General features: G+C 37.0%; 1 protein-coding gene across 1 annotated transcript in view; it reads left to right on the top strand.

Annotated features, from left to right (window-relative positions):
• The window catches only part of LOC100889066, a 172,693-nt gene that overhangs the window by 145,531 nt on the left and 3,055 nt on the right, over positions 1-24,107 (top strand). The window contains exons 83-102 of the mRNA XM_030988179.1: positions 1,305-1,468; positions 2,350-2,613; positions 4,512-4,802; positions 5,900-6,196; positions 6,762-6,902; positions 7,393-7,542; positions 8,591-8,875; positions 10,680-10,819; positions 11,505-11,637; positions 12,396-12,544; positions 13,491-13,656; positions 14,038-14,181; positions 15,284-15,506; positions 16,420-16,490; positions 17,298-17,391; positions 19,730-19,990; positions 20,671-20,752; positions 21,603-21,693; positions 22,574-22,641; positions 23,315-23,449. Of these exons, the coding sequence (XP_030844039.1) occupies positions 1,305-1,468; positions 2,350-2,613; positions 4,512-4,802; positions 5,900-6,196; positions 6,762-6,902; positions 7,393-7,542; positions 8,591-8,875; positions 10,680-10,819; positions 11,505-11,637; positions 12,396-12,544; positions 13,491-13,656; positions 14,038-14,181; positions 15,284-15,506; positions 16,420-16,490; positions 17,298-17,391; positions 19,730-19,990; positions 20,671-20,752; positions 21,603-21,693; positions 22,574-22,641; positions 23,315-23,449 (3,349 nt within the window). The remainder of the gene's footprint in view (positions 1-1,304; positions 1,469-2,349; positions 2,614-4,511; positions 4,803-5,899; positions 6,197-6,761; positions 6,903-7,392; positions 7,543-8,590; positions 8,876-10,679; positions 10,820-11,504; positions 11,638-12,395; positions 12,545-13,490; positions 13,657-14,037; positions 14,182-15,283; positions 15,507-16,419; positions 16,491-17,297; positions 17,392-19,729; positions 19,991-20,670; positions 20,753-21,602; positions 21,694-22,573; positions 22,642-23,314; positions 23,450-24,107) is intronic.

The raw sequence follows: 24,107 nt of genomic DNA, 5'->3' as shown, positions 1-24,107 counted from the left end.
TGTAATAGTAGTATACAAATACACGAAGCTGGGAGAAAGAATAGCCAAAATTATTGATCTGAGGAGGAACTGGCATGGTACTATTTTTTCTGAGGGGCGAAGCCTCGAGGAAAAAATAGTAACAATTGCCGGACCCTCCGAAGATATATAATTTCCACTATCCTTACAAACTAAATGCTTGGTATATTTGTTTTATATCCCTTCTTTACGATCCGAACCGATTTGACACCAATGTGTACGGTCAACGTTTGACTTAAAGATTGGCTGGCATATGATAATTTATTATCATGTATTTGAGAAATTGAATTTTTCAATTTTACCTGCGTACAGTAATATGAATGCACATTTAATAAGACGCTAATTGCGCATTACTTTTGATTGAACGTGTGATGTCACAATGCTTATCTACCTGAAAATCTCAAAGAGAGCATGCGCAGTTCTGCCCATGAAAAAATAGTGAAAATATTCGGAGCTCTGGCAGAGATTTGTCTCTAATAGTGCAATTATATTTTATCACGTGACCACCAAATGACCAATCATGTATTTAGGAAACTCATGAATATTCATAGAAGGGATATAATATTACCTATTCTGTTCTTGCATTGCGTATATCACATTATCATAAAACATCTCGATTTTATGATTTTATTTGCACATTCTGCACGTCAACCAAACGTATATTTTAACAATTAAGGTGCAAGTTTCAGCCAGATCAAAGCGAATGCTTTAAAATTCATAAACATTAAGATAGGATAACTTTTTTCATTGAGGGAAGGATAGAAGAACAAGACCGATGGAAAGGAAAATAATTATGATGTTGGATGCTATCAAACAAATTATGTGTATCCATATACCATGTAATACAACAAATTTCTATTGTTACATGGACAATGAATATGAACCATATGAACCTTATGGATCTCAAGACGAAAAAGCATGCTGTGTTAATTATTGTAATGCTTAAATCCTGCTGTACACAGGCCTGATGATTTCCCAATTATTATTTTTTTTCCTGATTTAAAAAAAATAATTTAATCATGATATTTTTTCTTTAAAAAATGGACAGTCCCTGAGATCGATGTAAATCTGGTTTGAAATTAGGGGGCAGGTTGCTGTTTTTCTGTGACTTGCTTTAAACTCTCACCAAAACTTTTTTTTGTGCGCTCTCTATCACCCCTGTGTTCAGCAGAGCACCAGAGAGAGAGAGAATTATAAACAAGTGTAAGGAAATGAGATATATATATATATACTGCACTTGTCAGTCATTATTATGCAAACTGTTTTGTTTGTTCCATTCCATCTAGGTACATTCTCTCCTACGATGCACTGGAGGGAGGGTCTGGTAACGTGACCGTTCAATCAACTGACCCCAATTCCTACACCTTCACCGGCTTGACCCCTGGTACACAATACACCATTGGTGTCCAGCCAGGTATATACGCTGCACTTGAGAAGACGCAGTCCACAGGTATGTGTAGAAAGCTTCATAAAATTCAATCCCAGTTTGTGTGGGTGTGTGTTTTGGTTTTTACACAGGTGTATCAATAAATGAATTTAATTTAATTGAAGAAAAAAAAAGATTCAATCATTATGGTTATTTATGGTGTGGGGATTGACTTTTAACATCAAAAGACGTGTCTCAATTTAGAACCTAGGCCGGATTAGGGTTATATTTGTAGGCAGAGGCAGCAAGCTTGATGTACTGCTAACATTACTATTAGACCGGCCAACTCACATCTTCATAACCAGAATAGATTCTCTCTCTTTCAAACACTGACAATTTAAAGGATACAATCTAGCTCCTGGTACAGATAACACCATGAGAGTCCAGCTTGATACATGTATATTCTCTGTTCTTTAAAGGAAATCCAGTTTACAAGTATTTGTAGGAAGCTATAGAAAATTTACAACCAGGACAGTTTCAATTCTTTCACTTTCAAACACTTATGTATATATATTGATATTTCAAAGGATAAATGAAATCAGCTACATAAAGTAGGAATATTTTGTATCATTTGAAATAGTATTAAATATGCATTAACTTCTGTTCACAAAATTTTGTTGTAGAAGATTGTGCAGGCATTTGGAAAGTAAGCACTGTTCATGTTTTGGTAATACATGTACATGTATCTCTATCAAGCAAAACCTCATGGCACTGTAAGAGCTAAAAGACCTGGGACCCGTTTCACAAAGCCTTTTTTTAATGACAAATGACAAATATTGATAAATGTGCTGATAACCAATCAGAAGCAAGGATTTCAGTAGCTTATAACAGCACCTGTCATTTTTCACTGATGACAAGTTTGGTGAAACACCCCCTGATGCACTACTGATTATGTTTCACTGCAGTTCCGAATCCGCCAACAAACTTAAGAACCACGATGGTGGCAGCGCAGAGTATAACAGTCAGTTGGGATCCACCTTCAGAGGGTGGGAGCGATACGTATAACATCACCTACAATGTAACCGGAGGGCAGCCGCCATCTCCCCACACTGTATCAACATCGGAAACGTCTGTGACATTTAGCAACCTGACACCTCTGACTGAGTATTTCTTCACGATAGTGAATATTTGGAAATCTCTACCAAGCCGTTCAGAGCTAACCAGGGCGAGTAAGTATCCATTTGACAAAGTCACATAAAAATGGTTTCTTTGAGGCCAAGAAGGATAGACTTGCCTGAGGGTATGTTTATGCTCAGTTTTGAAGGCAGAATGAGCGATTTGAAACGCTCATCGTAATCGCAGTACCACGGTGTACTGTTTATGCTCACTTCCCTGACTCCTCCAGGCATGATTCTGGCTCAGAGCCAGAATCATGCCTGCAGGAGCCAGAGAAGTGCAGTGCAGAGTCTGCAGCTTGATTCGCACACCTGCACTGTGCATGCTACGTTGACCCCATTTAAACGCATTTACAGATTGTGCGTTTATGCTTCCCCAGAATCGCTGATCGTAAACGCACCTTTTTGTGAGTTTACGATCTGCGATTATGATCGCTGTTTTTTGGTGATTCTACAAAAATGAGAAAGGACGCAACCATGTTTTGAACTAAACGCGTAACAGATGCCTCATTTTGGCCAGAAAAAGCTGAGCATAAACGTTTGTTCACACATCATTTAGTTCACTTTTTTACTCCCAGGCACAAATGATTCCAAATATTTCATAATAAAAATTAGAGTAATAGTAATAATACTAAGGAGAAGAAGAATAAAAAGAAGAAGAAGAATAATGATGATGATGATAACATTAATATATGTAGTTATGTTAATTATGATAATAATAATAATAGTAATGATAATAATGATAATAATGATGATAATAAACCATAGCATTTTTTTAAATGACAAACTCATTTTAAGCTCCACTTGTCGGTATATTATAACACACCAAAATTATGTACGCGTTAGGCCTTTATTTTGTGCAGCTACTTTTTTTCATCCCCACTTGCGGTTCATTTTCACATTGAGGATACCCACAGTGATACAGTAAACAGGCAGCAGCTTTTCACGGCATGTTGGAACAGGCCATCACAGTTACGCTTCTCTAAATACAGTTGCAAGAATCAAGGCAACCAATTCAGGGGCAAATGACCCCCTAATTAGGCTTCAGGCAACCCTGCACTGCCTTGAATGGACGTCACAAGTATCAGTCCACGCGAATCTTATTGGTTGCCTGCCAGGCCCTGAGGATCCAGACCTAATCATTAGTAATAATAATGATAATAATAGTAATAACACTAATAGTGAGGATGTTGATAATAATAATAATGGTACTACTTCTACTAATAATATGGATATATTGACTGCTACAAAAGGCATCGCTGTTTCTATAGGCTCAAGGGGACGTTACATCTTGCTATAACCCGAGGGCGGGCAGGGCCGAGGGGTTATAGCAGGATGCAACGTCCCCGAGAGCCATTATAGAAACAGCTATGCTTCAAATATTAAAGCAGTCCATATATCTTTTATATACCGAATTCACAACAAAATCTACCAAGAGTTCTTTCTTACCTTATCCTTTTCTTGAGTAAAGACTAGTTGAAACAACACAGAAAATCTGAGACATTAGCTGTAAATCTTCACTGGAAAGTTGCCTGAAAAAGGTTGAATGTTATGATCATTCAGAACAGAGAAACTTTGTACAAATAAACCAATGGGGATCTCAGCAAAACTTATTTATGCAGCCCGTTACCCGGGGCAACAGGCATCTTTTTAAAAAACTTTTGACCGGTAGGTAGGCATGGCTAAAATCACCAATCCAATTTTTTACCAATCATATGACTAGATATATTCAACATACTAAAGAGAGTTGTAATGATTATAATAATGATAATGATGATGACAGTAAAGATAATGCTACTACATGTACTACTACTGGTACTACTAATAATAATAACGATAAGAAGAAGAAGAAGAAGAACAAGCAGAAAAACAATAAATATAATACTGATGATGATGATAATTATAATGGTAATAAATAGCGACTGCTTTTTCATTTTCATTTCTTATCCCAGCTACATCTGCCCAGACTCTCAGTCTGGCCGTAACCCCTAAATCCACCACCGAATTCACCGTGAGCTGGGAAGACCTGGACACCGAGGCCTTTGACCAGTACTGCGTCAGGTATGAACCGTACGAGGCGAGGGTACTCAGGCAACAGGAGAGTTTTTCTGTATCCAGGGACATCCGATCTGCCCGGTTCTACGGTCTAGATCCGGGCCAGGAGTACACGGTTTTTGTCACAAGCTGCTCCAATTTCTCGGAGGCAACAAGCCATGCAAATGAAAGAATTTCGTTCAGATTAGGTGAGGGACTCTCGTGTCACTTTCATTCATTTTCCCTGCATTGATTTCAATATATCACAGATAAAGCCCCTTTATCAGTTTTAGTGATTCAAAGCATTCTTGGGAAATGATTGCTCTCCAGAATCTGTCCTCCTACATTCAAAATATGACCAGGACCCTGTTGCAATAAACTTAGCATTGATGGTAACTTTGTCATTAATGATAACTTCCATGGCATGACTGATACTCAACTTCAGCTTAAATCATTAAAAAAAGCATTCCACACTTTGATGTTTGGGTCAGCAACTTTGGATGCAGAGCCCTACAAATCGTAATCAGATGAATGAAAAATAGGGTATGACCACATCGCATTTGACACCAGAAATTTTTATAAGAAATTAAGAAGAAACAAAATTCAACATATTTCATAATCATGCATATCGTTTACGGAGACATGACGCTTGATTAGAACGAATTGACCACTCCTGACAACGGATAGTCAACCTGTTCAAAACAACGAGCCACTTCCGCCACCCATCCTCTCCAAACGCTATAGTTCTCCTTAGAAATATAAGCTAAGAAAGATAACCAACAGTCTTTTTCAAGACTACACCAACAATCCTTTTCAGGACTACACACCCTCAAGAAAGATTACAGAGAGTCCTTTTCAGGACTCCTCAATCCTCTCTCTCTCTCACATGGTGCACCCGCAAGCCTACTGTATAGAACAAATTAGCAATGCAATTAAACGAAACACATAAATGTTTTAAGAATAAAATGTGATAAATCCAGTTTTGACTGTCAGGTTTATAGAGTGTGTTTTCACACTCCCATCAGCAGTCAGTCTAGAATATTATGGTGGCTCAGTGGTTAGAGTGCCCGCCTCATGAACAGGAGGTCGTGGGTTCGAACCCCGGCCCAATCAAACCAAAGACTTATAACAATTGGACCTTCTGCCTTCTAGCTAGGCGCTCAGCATATTAGATTGGAGAAGGGTAGTAATAACACATTATGTTATGCAGGGCCCATGGAAGAGCAGTTTCATAACTGAAGTGGCCACCCTGGGTAAAAAAAACGTTATTATTATTATTATTATTATTATTACCTTGCCTCCACAGATCCGGCTGCCATCGCAGAGATCCGCATTATGGACGGCTCCCTCGGTCCTCGCGCTGTGATGCTGGAATGGGACCAACCCGAGGCCGAGGGTATCCGTGGACTCTACGAAGTAACCCTTGACCCCGCAGACGAGGGCAGTGTGGATGTGGATGGGGATGAGCTTCCTGTCAACATCACTGGCGTCATGACCAGTATTAAAATCCTGAACTTGGCAGCCGGCAAGGGCTATACAGTTGGAATAACCGCCATCAGTGGAGACAAAAGAAGCGAAAATACAACCTTCCTGTTTTACACACGTAGGTGTAATGATTATGATAATAATATTGATTATTTAGGAGCGCTAGAAACAGAAAGTTAATGTGGTTAGATTAGTAGGTGTGCGCTTGTAAAAATGACGCCTGGCTGGTATGCTCTCGAGGGAGTGGAGACATAAGCCCCCCCCCCCCCCCAACCGGTGTGAAATTGAAATGAATAATACTTTATGTATATTCCAATAGACCTGTTTATTGGTGTATTTCAATTCATGAATGTCAGAACCCCAGGGGCAATATCAATATTCATAAAACCTTACTAAGCCAAGTTGTCAACTACGTCGTGTTTCTGTGTACTATAGCCTGGTATAGAATGAGTTGACCAGCTGAGTATGGTTTTATGAACTATCTAATTCACCTGCTATGCATAATGGAATCTCTATGGATTGAAGTCACCTGGCAATAATTAGTTGTTGCTATGTCTTGCAAACTTTTTCCTCAAGAAGCATTAATAAAATTAGTATACAGGTCTATGTACAGTGTGGTAGTCTCAGCTTCGATCATTCAGGACTGAAGAATTGATACACGTTTGTTTTTTCATCATATCTAGTACCTGATCCTCCTCAAAACCTTGTCATCTCTGAGATCGGGGAAGACACAGCAACGTTATCCTGGGCAGATCCTGCTGAGATGAACTTCGCTATTGTCGATGTTGTCATGACAACGATGCCAGCAACGAAGACTGTGATCTGTAAGTCATGGGCTATAGGATTATATAGAAATTATTTGAATGCCATTTGTACTTTTTTGTGCCTATTGCTCCATAGGCATATGTTTTAGATGGGCACCTCAGATGCAAAGTCAACCTTAATATAATCCAAGGATCTGACACCAAACAAGCAATGCATGGGAGAACAAATACCGCTATCCTCACTTTGATATACCAAGTATTGCATGCATATGAAATATATTAATCTGTAAATTCAGAATTTTCACTCTGCCAATATAGTTCAACCTCGGCCTGCATTGAGATATAAGATCAAGCACTAACTTCTTATAGCCTGTTGAGACTATAGCAAATTTATATGAAACTCGCATAAAGAATCATCATATCAAAAGGACTATTGTAAAACTATTTTCAAGGGTTCATTTGTCAATTCTTATAATTCATTATATGGGACTCCATAGCGTTCATTTTTGATATAATATAATAAGCTTAATTTCTTTGGTTTTTTTTGTAGTAAAACTGAACACCAACACAGTTGAGCTGACCAACCTGGTCCCAGGGCAAACTTATACTGTCCAACTTGCATCAGTGATACGGCCAGATGATGCACTGAACCAGCCAGAAGTGATTGGAGAGCCTCAGGTGTCATCCCCCTTCCTGATGAGTAAGATTTGCCGAGATTTTATATACATGTATTTTCATCTAGAACAGTCAAACCTGGCTATTGAGCCCACCCAAGCGAACTAAAGAAGTGCCCGGTGTAGACGTTTTATATGTAGTCGAACCTGATTTAGCGACAACCTGTATAGAAAGACCAAATGTCTATAAAAACCATGTTTTCTGTTTCCCTTGAATAGAGTCTGTGATTAAAACTCTTTGAAATGAACTAATAGAACCTGTACAGAAAGATTACCAGCCTACAAATACTGCTTTTCTTGTCTCGTGTTAGTGGTACATTTAGTTTGTACAGTCACACCGTATCTATTGAGGCCACCTAAAGGAATGGTCACTGTGGACAGGTAGCTTTTCTTGACATATTAAACAACACACTAACAATAGCAGACACACAACATGGCCGCTATAGACAGTTGGTCTATATAGAGAGGTGGTCACTATTACAGGTTTGACTATATATTCTGTAGTTTTGAAAAAGCTAGTGATACAACTTTATTACATCTCTCTATCTATGTCTCATAGAGAGAGACACAGGTTCTCTGTAAATTCCTGTCTTCAGCTGTTCTAGTTAGCTGCTCAAATGACATTCCTGTTCATTGCTTAAAGATAAACTTGAGTACTGGTAATGCGATTGCATTAGTGAAAGAAAAGGTGTGGAATGGATCAGAAAAGTTGATCATATCATAATGGTGTGTAATGCAAGGTTCTGGAGTCATCAAAATTATTATAAATTTGGCAGAGTCTTGGTAAAGTAACAATCACTTACACAGAAAGATGTATATGGGACAATGCACATGGTGTCGGGGCTAGTACTACCCTGATTTCCTTACTTTCTATGCTCATTACTCCGCCAGTATACATTTTCTTCCGAAATTGTTTGGCACATGACATTTATTTGTAATCTTGAACATTCAGTGTTAATTTCGTTAGATTTGGACGTGATTGGTACATTTTTATCATGTCATTTTGTTTTGGTAAAGTAGACTTCAGTGGGTATTTTTCCTAATTCTGCCCCTTTACATCCTATATTCATTCAGAACCTGCCTCACCATCTGACATCTCCGTAAGCAACAACGAATTGACACGAGTAACTGTAACATGGCAGCCAAGCGAGGGTGTGGTTGCACGATACAGTTACACCTACGGCCTTCCGGGCTCCACGGTCACGGCCAGCGAAACCACCACAACAACCGACACCTCCATCCAGCTGTCCAATCTCACACCCAGCACGCGTTACGAGTTCCGCCTGTGGGCAGAAAGCGATCAGACGGAAGGAAGCGAAACAAGCTCCAGTGATGTCGTAACAGTTAATATCGTCACAAGTAAGTCCGTGGCTTCCTTAATTGAGGCACATTGCACCTAAATTCAGTAGAAATCTCAAACTGAATTCTCAGTCTACATTTGATCTCAGTTTAGTTAGGAGCCATGCAGATCAACCTCTACATTACAGTATTAGTTATTACTTTGACTGAGCATTCATGGAGTCGTTGTTGAGTTCAACATTTTAATGAGAATTCACATCAAATCTCGACATCTTGACTTTTTATCCCCTCGCCGACGAAGTCAAAGGGGATACAGTAACGCTACCGTCCGTCCTTCCAGGCTTCCATGCTTCTGTGCGTCCGTCCGTAACAAATTTGGTTTCCGATCGATAACTTCAGTAATGTTTGACGGATTTTAGTGAAATTTAATATGAAGGTACATGGTATCAAAATAGATGTTCAGCATCAGTTCGATTTCTGAGTATGTAGGTGAAAGGTCATAGCTCATTAAATATGCAAAAACACCTAATTATATATGTGAAAATGGGGTTCAACTTCCTTGCCTAGTAATATAATAGTATAGTCCAATGGAAGTAACTTGTTCTGACGTATATAGGCCTTTTGTATCTTGCAAGGGGATGCTATTGCTACGCTTTGCGTTGACTTGTTCAGATTTTACTATCCAAGTACAGTAAGGGCTTTTCCATTCCTACAAAGACTTTTTACCTGAAGTTGCTGAATGTCACTTTATGCTTACCGTAATGACTCCCAAGAATGTTACTATAACCCTTAGAGAGCAAGCCAGCGCACGACGATTGTTTCCCCTGTGACAGAGCGATTTTGGTTACATCGCCAGTAATGGAAAATTTGGCGGTGCTTTCTACTTGCATTGCCCATCGCGCCTCATTCTGTCATTTTCGTGATTTTTAGTAAATGTAAAAATGAAAGATCAGACTTTTTTCTTTCAAAAAATATAAGTTTTGTTCATCAATACGAAAAATAAGGTCTGTTATTTTTGAGGGAAATTGCCATCTTATTTTGCTGAAGCTTCACGTCTTTCCTTTTCAATACACTCACAATACAAATTGCGCAAGCATATATATGAATATATCTAAATAATAATTCAAAGAACTTAAGCACATTATAGCTAATAAATAAGCTGGAAAACTTTGTCAAAATATTAGGGATACATCTCGGCTTATGTAGAAGCCCGTCGTCACAGACTTAACAACTCGCTCGGCTTCTGTAGAAGCCCGTCGTCTCAAAAGTGTTAAAACCAGATACTTTTATGCAAATTTCATTGACAGTCCAGATTTACAAAATATCATACTGAAAAATTATAGGATTCCAATCCTAAATTTTTGCAATTCATACAGTCACAAGCTTTTACGATAACAAAATGGCTGCAGATTTGTTAAAGTTTCTGGATTTTAATTCTGTGTTATTAAGTTAAAGACCAGTATAGGAAACGCCCCAATTTCAAAAAATGAAATGGAATCTCTTATTACCAATCATGTTAAAGACTATGTTTTGACTAATACATGATAACAATTTTGCCGGGAAACCGCCAACTAATTGATATATTTGGTAAATCAGTTTATCTATTGGCCTATGAAAGATAAACGCACGTGTCGCACACGTGTGCGTAGTCCCATATACATCTTTCTGTGTGCAGTGCTTGTAACTTTACAAAGAATGGGCCAAATTTCTTATCATTTTGATTATTCCAGAACCTTGCAGTACACACCAATACTTAAATGCTAGATGATCAACCTTTTCTGATCGATTCCACAACGTTTCTTTCACAATGCAATCGCAACTGGTCTTTATCTTTAACATCTCTCTTTGATTACGAATCTTTCAGAGCCATACAGCCCATCTTTTACAGGAAGCGAGGTTATGGCTACATCTATTACATGGACATGGAGCTCGCCATCTACGATTGTTACCAATTTTGTAATCTCAATCAAAGATGACACAGGCGCTAACATCAACACACAAAGTGTAAGATATTTTCATTTTTTAAAAATATTATTTCTGCATTTTTCCAAATACAATATAACTGAATAACAAAGAACATATAAATGTTATGTATAATACAACATATATGTACATATAATAACAAAACTTAATGTTTCCATAACATATTATCATAAATTTAAAGTATTATCCAAACTATTCTGTTGGAAAAGTGCAGGAGACCGCAATCATAAGCAAAGCTTGAGTGTATCTTGGTTGCAAAAACTGTATAAAGGAAGATTATTATTATTATTATTATTATTATTATTGTTGTTATTATTATTATTAATATCATTATCATTGTTGATGTTATATTATATTATTATTATTGTTGTTTGTTATCATTATTAATAACAGTATTTTTTTTATTGCCTTTATTATTTTTATTACAATTATTGTTATTACACCAATTATTATAATCATTATTAAATTTATTATTATCGGTCTTGTTTTTAGGTTATATTATTGTCATTATAATTCAAAGTAGTACGGTACTATTATTATCATAACCATGATTTAGTAGTAGTATTCTTGTTATTATGATTATTATTAGTAGTAATATTGTTATTATTATTATTGCTATTATTTCTATTACTGCCATCATCACCATCATTATCATTTTAATTTTTATATTTAATACATGTATCAATATTATGATATCTTGATAAAGGTACAAGAAGGCTTGATGAGTTATACAGAAGAGAATCTGGCCTCATACACTGTTTATGACGCTGTTCTCCAAGCTGTCTTCTTCAATGTACCTAGCGATCCTGTCGCACTGGCAGTAAGAACACTGCCGTCAAGTAAGTTAGAATTTGGGGGCCAGTTTCTTAGACCAAATGGAAATTAGACCAAGCGACTCTTAGCCTAAATGGTCATTAGACCTAATGATAAGTTGACGAAATGATTATTAGACCACAAGGATAGTAGACGGGCTGGGTGTAGACCATTTGGGAATACCGGTAGACAAACTGACTTGTCTCTTTGTCTGGCTTTCTTTCATCCAAGGTACTGGTTGGTGTATTAAGGGTTAGGATTGCAATTTGATTTTTGGTTATATTTAGAATTGGAGGTTGGATTAAGTATTGTGTTGGGTCCATGGGTAAAGTTAGGAATTGGGTTGGTGTAGGAAATTACTGTGGAGCATTTATTAAAGGGGCAAGAGTCGTACAACCGACCTGACAATTGGCGTTTTTCTAAATATTATCTGCAGGAAAATTGGTAGTAGTAGTACAGTCAAACCTGTTGTAGTGGCCGCCTTTCTGTAAAGGCCATCGGTCTTTAGTAGCCATGCATCTTGAGAAATGTGTGTTGTAAAACCTGTATAGAAAGGCCACTTGTATACAGCGGCCACGTTTTTGTATCCCTTGGGTGACCTTAATAGACAGGTTTGACTGTAGTGTTGTTTAATTATTTAATATTTGTGGAGTGCCAAGAGATGTATATCTGACAGACATGAGCGTTGCACAAGAAATCCACTGTTATTGTTGCCGTTGGTGTTGTTGCTGTAATTATTATTACTATCTTTTACTAATAAATCTTTCCCTTTGAATCTTCCCAGTGCCTAGTGCGGTCGGTGGACTGACCATCACCAAGACTGGTATCGTTGATGCTGAGGTCAGCTGGTCTTCTCCTTTGCTTCCAAATGGCGTCATTGCCAACTACTCCCTGACCATTCACATCTCACATGACAATGGCACCCTCTCTCCAGTAAGTTTATTCAAGCATTCAAGTTTTTAATTGTTTGATTTTGTTTTATACCTGACTGCTAAGAAATCATATTTATCTTCAAGTTTTTACACTGTATGTAAAAGTGGCATGGGTCTAGTGGGTTGTGTGTTAGACTCATCGTGAGAGGGTGTGGGATATAAATCCTAGCCATGGCACTTCTTATGAGGGGTCAAAAAGATGATGTGATGGTTACTTTACCTGACTTAAAATGCTTGAAATAGTTTGTGCATGCGTTAAAATAAGCAACCAGGGGGACTGATGGCTTTAACCCTAAAAAGACTGGGAGGGGGAGGGGCTGATTTAGCTTCCCCTTCCTCTATTTTTGTGATTACTTTGTAATGCTTAAATATATTACAGTGCCACTTCGTGACTTTCTTCTCTCGAGTCTTATGCATCTTTGATACCAAATTTGGGCACACCGGGTCAACGGTCTGGGTGTTCTGTAACATTTTGCGATCCTGTGTCACTTGATTTTAATTTTTGTTTATTCCATATATAACATACAGATCTTTTCACATGAACTGTTAGTATTCCCATTTGACATGGTGAATAAAACTTATTGCATTTGCATTGCATTTAACTATGCAATATGGTAGATCTCATGGACATCTATAACCTTGCCAAATTTGGAGTTGATCAGAGTTTCGGTTGCCGAGATCTTAGGGGGGGGGGGCCCTTTTAGCCCCCCCCCCCCCCACCATTTTTCTTGAAAGGTTCAAAATAGCCCATTTTTTTTTACAATAAAGTCCTTGCCAAGAGACTTATGTGAGGATTAAGTTCCTCACCAAAGTGCACCAGCACATCGACTTGGTTTTGGACCTAGGACCTCCCAATTCCAAGACCACTGCTCTAATGCTGAGCCATCGCGCCTGCAATGACCTTTATTCGTAAAGAGGAAATCCAAATCTTTTATTTTTACACACAGTATGGGGATACTGTCACCATTAGTGCTGTGGCTGAGCCGACAGAATACTCACAGGATGTCATTGGCTTGGCTGCAGGGCAGTACTATGTTTTCTCGGTGTACGCTACCAACCAGGTCGCGTCTAGTAATCAAAGGTCGACCACCAGAACCCTGTTTGCTGAAACAGGTATGTGTAGTAGTAATAACGGTGGTGATGATAATAATTATGATAATGATGAAATTGATGATAAGAAGAAGAAGAGGAAGATGAGGAAGAGTAGAAAATAAAAGAAAAAGAATTGATGCAGCACCACTACTTTATAAATATCAACATTTAATTTTGGTAAAACAAAAATATAATTCAAAGTGCTTGTTCATTACGGGCACACAACCAATCTACAGTGTATGTGTAGTTAAATGCTTGTGGAAACAAGAGGGTCTACAATGAAGGTTTGGAACCCGCTTTTTAAGCGCGTTTTGTTAAGATACATGCAGGGCTCAGATATCATAAAAATAGGGAAAAATCAGTTAAGTTCATTTATCTTCATTATTTTCTTTCTTTATATAGCTCCACCGACTCCACCTCGTGGTGCAACTCCCTCGTTGGTCTCCCGAGGCAGCACTATCACCATCACTTTTTTCAATCTCTTTGATACTGCGTTTGGACGCATCGTGCGCTTTGCAATCATTGTGCAAGAACGTGTTGATGGCGGTAAGTGTCAATGATAATGTCATCTGCTGAGAGCCGAGAAATTAAAAAGAGTATTAAAATCAGATATTTTTGTACACAACAAATGGGAGAGTTGTTTAATCGGACAACGTCACAATCCACTGTCCAAATTGCCATTTTGAGAATCGCTAGGATGTAGTCATCTCACATTTCAAACCTTTCTACCTCCCTTGTTGTTGGCCTGATATATTTCAAACTTCTATGCCTATGAAGCTTTTTTAAGGTTTTGATTGCCCTTGAAGCATGATGTGAAGAAACACGTAAAGTGAGTGTCTTCTGCATGTAGTCAAATTATCCTGTGCTCTATTGAACATAGTACATGCATATGTATTTAGGTCTATCTTGACATTTTGTGCCATGATTTTGCAAACTATCATTGCATTTGTTGGCCATGGCATAAACCCATTAGCAACTAGAGATTTTGTAATAATAGCCTATTACTCACTGGAAGATGTTGCAATATTGCTCTCATTTTGACATTTTTCTGAACAATATGAAACATGGGCTATTTTTCTATGCAGAATTCTACTGTAGACAAAGTAGGATTGCGCACGTATAACATTATAGGTAGACCCTAGAACGGATACTATAGCATGTTAAAAACAGACGAAAACGGAAAACGTTTCAGGCGGTTTAGTTGCTATTGGGTTAAGAGAGCTCAGTGGTAGTCTGTTGTTTGAGAGCAATTCCTGGGGGGTGTTTCACAAAGATCCTAAGTTGAACTTATCTCTAAGTTGTACGTAACAATTATGGAAATCTGTCTAAAACACTAGATTTTTCGCTTGTGAATATGTTTAATTTTAAGCCTACAAATGGCTCTCCATAGTTTTAAGTCCAACTTAGAGTTAAGTTCGACTTAGGTTCTTTATGAAACACCCCCTGGACTATGAATAGCTAGACTTTGTATTTCTGATTTATAATGAGATATATCAAATGCTCAGTTTGACAATAAAACGCTGAATTGAAATGGGAAAGTTGAGTGATAAAAGTACAATTTGATAACTGCTTGTCAACTTAGTGGCATGGTAGGGGTTTAGATATAAGATGTCCCCGAATTCTCATAGTTCATCTTCTTGTTCTGCAGGTACCGTCGTCATCACAGCCAAACGTCAGACCACATCTACACTCACCTGGGCTGAAGCCAGAAGGACACGCCCTGTTCCCTCCTACCAGACCACGCCTGATGACTATAACCCTTTTGCTGATGGGGCAGGTGTAACCACCTTCAGAGTTGGGTCACAGTCCTGTGATCCTGATGATCTTACTGCCTATTGCAATGGGGCTCTCTACCCTGGTACCTCTTACAGGTAGAGTATACATCAGTGGCATATCCAGGATTCTCGGGTGGTGGCACAATCCCTGAATTTTGCGACGACCAAAATTAAAAGATCATCAGGTTTTTGTGTGCTGTTTTGGCTTCATGAAAGTGTAACAAATACTGAGGTCACATTTAGGTGTTCCGTTTTGGCTGACATAAATTCTTGTATAAGCAACAATAAAAAAAAAATCATCAGATACTCGGCCTGCCATGTTAAATTTGAAAGAAGAAAGAAAAGGTCATTGCACTTTGGGTGTCCATTTTGGTCAGAAATCTCTTTTAACAGGCAAAAAAAGAAAAAGCCAAACAAAAGGAACCTTAGACTTCAGACAATATTTTTTTTAGCCTGATAATGATAATGATAAAAATAAAACGTGCTTATAAAGCGCTTTCAACCAAAGTCTTTAATTGCTATAAAAAACAAATTAAAATGACAAACTATTATATATTAAACAAAAAATTACAATACATATAAAACAAACATCAATGTGAACAGAGTCAGTTAGAGGCATCAAAAGCAATTTTGAATAAATGTGTCTTAAAGCCACACTGTCCTACTTGTAGCTACTTGCTCTCTCTATATAGAAAACAATGCCTATAACAGTAACAGGTGCTCTAATCCCTCCTATAAACTAGTACAGATACTCGCTTTAAGACAGGTTTTGAATTGGTTGACAGTTTTTGAAATTTGAACGAAAGCTAAAGTTCAGCGTCTGGGTTTAGATTTCAGTAGAATTCGGGCTTAATGATTTAGGCCTCATGGCACGCATGTATTAACAATGAGACAAACTACTACCAGTGTATGTACGCCTTAGCATTTCAACTGAATTAGGTAAAGGTAATGTGGTATATTCATGACTTTTAAATCAAACAATTTTCTTCACTGTGTTTTTTAAAACCAGATTTGCTATTAGAGCGTATGGTGTGGACGGCAAGTTTGTGGATACTGAATTCAGCTCTCCATTTAGAACAGGTATGTACACCCTTTACATGTTTTGTACACAGTGTTCTAAAATTTGTAGCAATAAAGATATATTTGTCTTTAATTTGATAAGTAGAAAGATATAAATATATATACATGTACATGATACAAGCTACATGTGTTATGTGTTATGTATGGGTGTTATCGTATCAATGTGAGGTGAAAACTGATGTACAACCAGTTGTGTATAACACCATCCCTTACCCATGTAAGTTTTTCTGTGCTTTGTGCATATGCATCGACAGAGTTGATAAATAGCCACGATTTGGAATTCATGTCAGATATTTCATTGGAAATAACGCATACTGTAGGAAATCACTGATGGCGCAATGAATTATCAGGCATAATATGAGACCGTGTCCAACATGTCTCTTTCCATTTTCTACAGCTGTTAAAGTGCCTCGGTGACATTGCCTCATATTCTGAAACAAAATCTTGGATTGAGCTCATGCTGCAATCGTAATCATAAACCTTTAGGTCAGTCAGGAATCTCATGACTTTTACAAGCCGATCGCCTGTCTGATTATCAAGATATTTATGATGGGAAATTTAAATTTAATTTTCCTAATGGTTTGTATAATACTACTGTCTATTGTGAAAAATTACTATGGTAAAACCGGTCACTCAAAGATTTCTACTTTTGTGAGGCACTTCATGATTATTTTGAAGTGCAATTTTTTTAGGGCATCAATATTATACCATATTACAGACACTGATAATACGTAGGGCCATGCATCTTAAAAAATTAACATTGTTAAATGATGCCTTATAGTTATCTCTATCCACTATTGATTTCAGATCCCGACAGAGGAATATTTGTCATCCCGGCAATTGTCCTTGCCATCATGGTAGTCATCATCCTCATCATCTTCATGGCCATGGGATTTGGATGGTGAGTCTCTACTTTCACAGTAGGCCTGCCTTCACTAGCTCGAGATGGCCAAATATCCCGCTATTTGAACAATCCCGATCGCAAACTATCCAGCTAATTTGCGTCTTCATCAGCCCGAAGTAGCAATTATAAGGATATTTGGTCGGGATTGTCATCCCAAGATATCTTGGGATAGTTTGAAAAATATCCAGCTATTTGTCCAGTGCGTCTTCACCAGACCGAAGACTCACACTATGCGCAAACGCAAAATATCTTGAGCTTATTTCTCAAGGTCGAGTTTCAAGTTTCGAGGTCAAATCTCAAGCTGATGAAGACGCAATTTGTAACTTCTGTATTATTTCCCAAATCAGAAATAGCCGGCTATTTGGCAATCTCGAGATGATGAAGACGCGCCTAGTGTGTATGGGGGTACATTTTGGTAGATAATTATAACCATCTTTGCGTCAGGTATGCCTATGTCACACCAATGCGTTCAACCCATGCTTGTCCATTGCGATGTGAAAACTGGACAGACGTTCTAACATCGATCTTGGAATGCATGATTTGAATTGGATCCAAAGTGACGTTGATACATGTATAGCTACACTGCGTTTCCCATGCGTTTTAGGGGGGGGGGGAAAGATTAACAATGCAAAGGCCCAAGAAAATTTTGGCCACAAAATTTCAAATTTCTCACTGTGTTTCTATTACTTTCCTCCACATCGCAGCAGCATCAAGACAGTATCGAGGTGACATTGAAATTAAAATGCATACTTCGAACCAAGAGTGCATTGTAGGGTAGAAGCTTCAATGGGAAATGCATGCATTTGGAAAATCAAGAAACAAACTGACATAAAAATTAAAAAGTTTTCTTGTGACCTAGGCATTTAGCAAGAGAAAAATACATTGACAAACAGACTCATGGAACACATCCATGTAATTTTCTTTAGTTTCAAACTACAATAACTCTCCTTTAAACTTTAACCTTTACTGTACTGGGCTATTTTGAGCACCTCGTGACTGGGGGGGGGGGGGGGGGGGGTGGGAGGCCCCCTCCTATGATCTCGGCCGTCGAAAGTCCGATGAACGTGAAAATTTGCATGTTTGTAGATATTTACGTAAGGAACAAGATGGTATAATTAGTTTTTTCCTAATATGCAAATTTATGTCGTTAAAGCCTAATTAATTATGCAAAATGCTAATTTTATGCATTTTACAGAAAACTCTTCATATTTGTCTGTAGACTTGTGAAGAATGTTGAAAATGTATTGAATAAATGTTTCCTTCATCCCAAATTCATGAGGTTACATTATTTTTATGATATTTGGAAATACATAGGTTAATTTGCATAAATTATGAATACGCATTCAGGAATATCAAATCTAGAAATATACAGGGAACTAGAATCATTACAAAAATTGTCATACTCCCCTTTATGAATGTTAATTGAAACCAATTATCTATATGAAACTTCTTTTCTAACACAAAATAGTTAATCTGAAGTAATTAATAATGATAATTTATGCAAATTTGATGCGATTTTCAAATATTTATTTTCTTTTGTATTTTATTGTTTTTTATTTCTTATTATATCTATTGTTTTATTTCTAATGTATTCTTTTGTTCTGGAATACATCAAGTTACTTTGAGAAACATATAAAAGCAATTTGATATCAATTCAGTATTCACATTTCTGCTTGTACATGAATATATGCAATTATAGCATATTTTTGATGACATGCACATACTAATTGTTATGTAACACCTTACAGGTATATCCGATTTCGACGAAAATGGTATCAAAATGTGCGTAAGACTCGAAGGGGAAAAGTCATGAAACGACAATTCAAAATTCCAAGCGGTTGCGGCGCAATCTCCAAAAACGTTGAGGGGGGGGGGGGGGCTCCCAGGCCCCCTCCAGTACAGTAAGGGTTAAGGAATGTTGTTTTTTTTAAGGTTTTTTAAATATCCAATTTTCCAATCCATAATTGCCCTAGAATGATTTCATTGAAATATGTCCCCATTTTTCCTAACAGTTGTGGAAAACCAGTGAATGGCATATACTTCAAACACAACAGTGTATAAAAAAAAACAGGCTATAAGAAGTGCGTTCTAATGTCCAATTTTCTGATTCAAAATTATCCTGAGAAAAGATTTCATTTTTGTTTCTGTTGCAGCTGTGGTAAGCCAGATGATGGCGTGTACCATTGGGACAACAATAGATAGTTTAATCGCAATTATATGACTATTTTATTTACCTTTTAGTCAATAGGGCTGAAAAGGGATGTGTCCTAATGCCCAATTTTTTCATTCAGAACTATCCTAAGAACAATTTCGCTTTTGCACCTTACAATAACAGCTGCGGAAAACCGGATGATGGTATGTACTCTGATGACAGTAATGGATATGGCAATGACTACAGCAACGGCAACGGCTACAGCAATGGCAATGGCAATGGCATTATGAAGAGGGCGCTAATCAACGATGGAGTAAATACGTACGCATACCAGCAGCCACAAATAATGGAGCACTCGTTCACGAATATACCCGATTACTCCACGATACCACCTAACAGGGGAACCACAGCCCAAGTTCACCAACCTTCCACCACGCATACCCGGTAAGCTATCACTTAAATTAAGATTCATACAAGCAAGAGAGTAGCAAAACAGTACTGTACAGGTAGATCACTTAACTCAAGTACAGTACCATGCATGGTAAATAAGGAGAGTGTTTTGAGGGGAGTATAGATGGAAGACGAAATATTTTTTTTAAAGAATAAAATCTGAAGAGTGTAACTGAAAAGCAGAACTTGTACACGATCAGGCTCCAGTAAAACCTGCTTAAGCATACATTTACATCTATGGCAGTACAATCCTTTTAAATATATCGGTGTGGGGAGATTTAATTGGATGGGCAGAGGGCTCATCCCATATCTGTATCATCTTTCATCTTTCTCAGATCAGGGACAAAATGTATTGGAAGGGGCAATCGTCGTGTGAGGATGTTTTGTTATCCAAATTGCCATTTATATACACAGTAATTTTTTTCCAGACATTTTACCTTGTCATTTATTTACTCTGTAAACCAGAAGGCACAATAACCTATTGTATTTTTGTAACCTAATTGTTCCACAGACAAAGCGTGTGTGTATGACAGATCATGTCGGCTTCGTATGAGTTATAACTTAAGTTTATTATTGATTGTGTTTATTTATATTTCTACAGATTTGAATAAAATGATTTGACTTGAAAATTCACAATTTTAATTATTTTTGCTACATGCTATGTTCATATCCAGTCCTACCAAGAAGAATATGTTTGCCCAACACGTTGCCAAGATGTCTGCTCGCAACAATGCTGGATTCAGTGATGAATATAATGTAAGTGTTCACAGTTTTGTTTATTTATTTATTCATTTTCTTATTCATTTTCTTAATTATTTATAATTAATTTTAATTTTTTCATGCATTTATATTTGTTTTGTTTAATATTTAATTATTGATTTAAGATAATTACATAGGATGATTCATTTCACCTTTAAAAGATGGGTTTTTCAATGGTTTGAATGACATGTGCCCTGGCAACCTTTGCTCTATGTTCAAAATACTACACTGATTGACCATAACCTACAACCCCTTAAATATAACCCAAAACCCTATATTTAACCTAATACCTGTAATGTAACCTAGAACCCCATATGTAACCTAAAACCTGTAATGAAACCCCAATCCTGTAATGTAACCTAAAACCCTGTATGTAACCTAAAATCCTCCTTGTAACCTATAACCAGTTATGTAACCCAAAACCTTAAATGTAACCCAAAACCCTATATATAAGCGGAATTGTATTATTATGTAACTTATAACCCTATATGTAACCTTAAACCTGTAATGTAACCTAAAACCTGTAATGTTACCTAAAACTCATAAAGAACCCTATAACCCTGCATGTAACCTAGAACCCTCTTGCATCCCTAATACCTCACTCACACCAACAAGACAGACACTAGACCAACTACAAACCGAACAGACAAACACGTTACCACCATTGGCTTAAATAACTTTCCGGTTTGGCAAAGTGAATGAGGTCGTAACCCTGCTGTTCCGTGTGAGTGAATTAGCTGCACATAAATAAAAAAGAATTTTCAAATGAATAAATAAATTCAAAGTATTTTCCTTTCTATTAGATTGTTTAAATAATGAATGTGGATATTTCAATAATTTCATTCAGAATTTGCCAGCGATGGAAAAGACTCGAGCGGTGACTGCGGCTCGACAGGCCAGAAATGATGATAAGAACAGATACAGGAACATCTTGCCTTGTAAGTAATTCAGATTTTAGGTTCTTCTCAGTGTTTTATATTCAAAGTTTCATTTTTCTAAAAATACTTATCTAAAGATATGTTGCAAGCATAAATATTGACATTGTTCCATTAACAAAGGTAAATTTGACAAATGAAGAAAACCAGAGGAGACATGCGTTAAGGTTTGACATACATGCCTTACATGTACAGTTAACTCATATCCTGCCATAAGGCTGCTTGCACGCTACCGTTATAGTGCTTTGTACACACGAGCGTGCTATTGACTGATTGCTTCATTCATGCGAGCGAGCTACCGCTTATCTGCTTTGTGCATGCATGCTCACAATTGTAATGGCAGTTATTGTTAATGTCCATTGCACTGTGCCTAGTGATTCGCAGACGCTATTGATAGTACCATTGTGTTAATCCGATTATCTCAAAATGAACTTTGCACAGGGGGATTTGAGGCTTGGCACAATGGGGATTAGCCCTGTGGCATTAGGCTGTATTTATTATGGCAGGATAAGAGTTAATAACTGAAATTTCATACTTCTAAATTTGATGTTTTTGTGCTTTCCGTTACTCAAGAATGAAAGGTGGACTGACGTAATTAAGTCTTTGTTGATTACTCTTAGATGTAAGCTTATATGTCACATTCTCAAGAAATATAAATCGGGACAGAAAGCAAGTTTTGAAATAGTTCACAAAATTACAAAACATGGTAAGGGTGTGAATGATTTAATTGTTAACTGCAAATTTTAAGAAGCTTTTTTTCTCTTTTCTTTACTTTTACCCATTAAAACATTAATATGTTTATCTTTTGTTGTCTTTAAACTTAATGTAAAACTTTGATCACATCAAAAACATGTATATCTTTAATTTTCTTTCTTTCCTGCAGATGACTACACCAGAGTCCAACTGAAAGGAGTAGCCGGTACCGATTACATCAATGCAAGTTACATTAAGGTAAATCTCTAACCATAGCAAACAATTGTTATTACCATCAAAGAATAGTAACTAATACAGGCATACTTTTCATCTTGTATTCATCACTGTATATTGCACGAATGAACAAAAAAGCAATAATCAGACAATATGAATGGAAGCTAAAGGAACAAAGCGCACAAAAGATAACGTCCTGTGAATCATATATTCACATGAAATCATAAGAATTAACAGAAAGCCAGAATCAGACAATATTAATGAAAGCTAAATGAACAAAGGCTCAAAGCGGAAAAAAGATAACGTGTGTGAATCATAAATTTACCATAAATCGTAAGAATGAACAGAAAGCCAGAATCGGACAATATGAATTGAAGCTAAAAAAATATTATCTAAAGATCATTTTTGCATGCATTGTTTATCGTTTAAGTATCGTGGGATTACATGGGATTACATAACTTTTGTATTGTCATCGCATGAACATGCTATAAGGTTATATAATTTCATCACTGACAAAGACATGCGTCGAATACGAATATTTACTCCCAGCATAATTTCTATGTTTTTTTCCTCTAATTTTACATCTGGTTCAAGACTTTTTAAGGCATAAATCGCCTTCCTTTAGTTCAAATCCAACTTAAGTTGATCTTAGTGTTTGTGAAACACTCCCCTGACCTTGTTTCTTTTTAATGTTCAGGATGATCATGGACAGAAGAAGTACATTGCGACCCAAGGACCCTTGCCAAACACCATTGAACACTTCTGGGAGATGGTTTGGGAAAACCAGACCAGTACCATTGTGATGATGACTGCATTGGTGGAAGGAGGAAAGGTAAGGGGGAAGATGATGTTGGTGATGTTGGTATTGATGATGATGAGGATGATGTTGAGTGATTTACTGTAAGCGCCATGAGTACCATTAGCGTGGATATAGTGTGTATTATAAATGTCTTCGTTATTGTTATTATATTGATCATAGTGATGGTGATGTTGCTTTAGTCAGTGGACGATGTGTAGGATGATATCATTTTTTTTCCCTTTCCACAAGGTTCCTTTATTAAATAATGTCGTTCGTTTAATGTATACAAGAATCGATACATACATGCAGAATTTCGAAATTATATTCTTGGCCATTCAAAATGTGATAGGAACATACATTTATAAATATCAGTTACAAATTGCAGTTTATTTTTGAAATATCATAGATTTACTTGGCAAAATAATTTAGAAGAAATAAACAACCAAACACTTTGTAAAAGGTTTTTCTTTCAGATTTTTTTTACATATATACGTTTTCCAATTCATAATGATATCATGATGATGATGATAATGGTGGTGATAGTGATACTGATGGTAGTGAGGATGATGATGATGATGATGGTAGTAATTGCATTAGTTAGACAAGAAAAGGTTAGGATAATGATGATGATGATAATAATAATAATAATAATAATAATCTTTTAAAGTCCACTCCAAGTTTTATTAAGTTA

This window comes from Strongylocentrotus purpuratus, unplaced genomic scaffold (genome assembly GCF_000002235.5).
Source record: "Strongylocentrotus purpuratus isolate Spur 01 unplaced genomic scaffold, Spur_5.0 spur5_scaffold_17, whole genome shotgun sequence".
Taxonomy (NCBI): Eukaryota; Metazoa; Echinodermata; class Echinoidea; order Camarodonta; family Strongylocentrotidae; genus Strongylocentrotus; species Strongylocentrotus purpuratus.
Note: the sequence above shows the minus strand (reverse complement) of the source record. Positions and strands in the feature narration are given on the sequence as shown.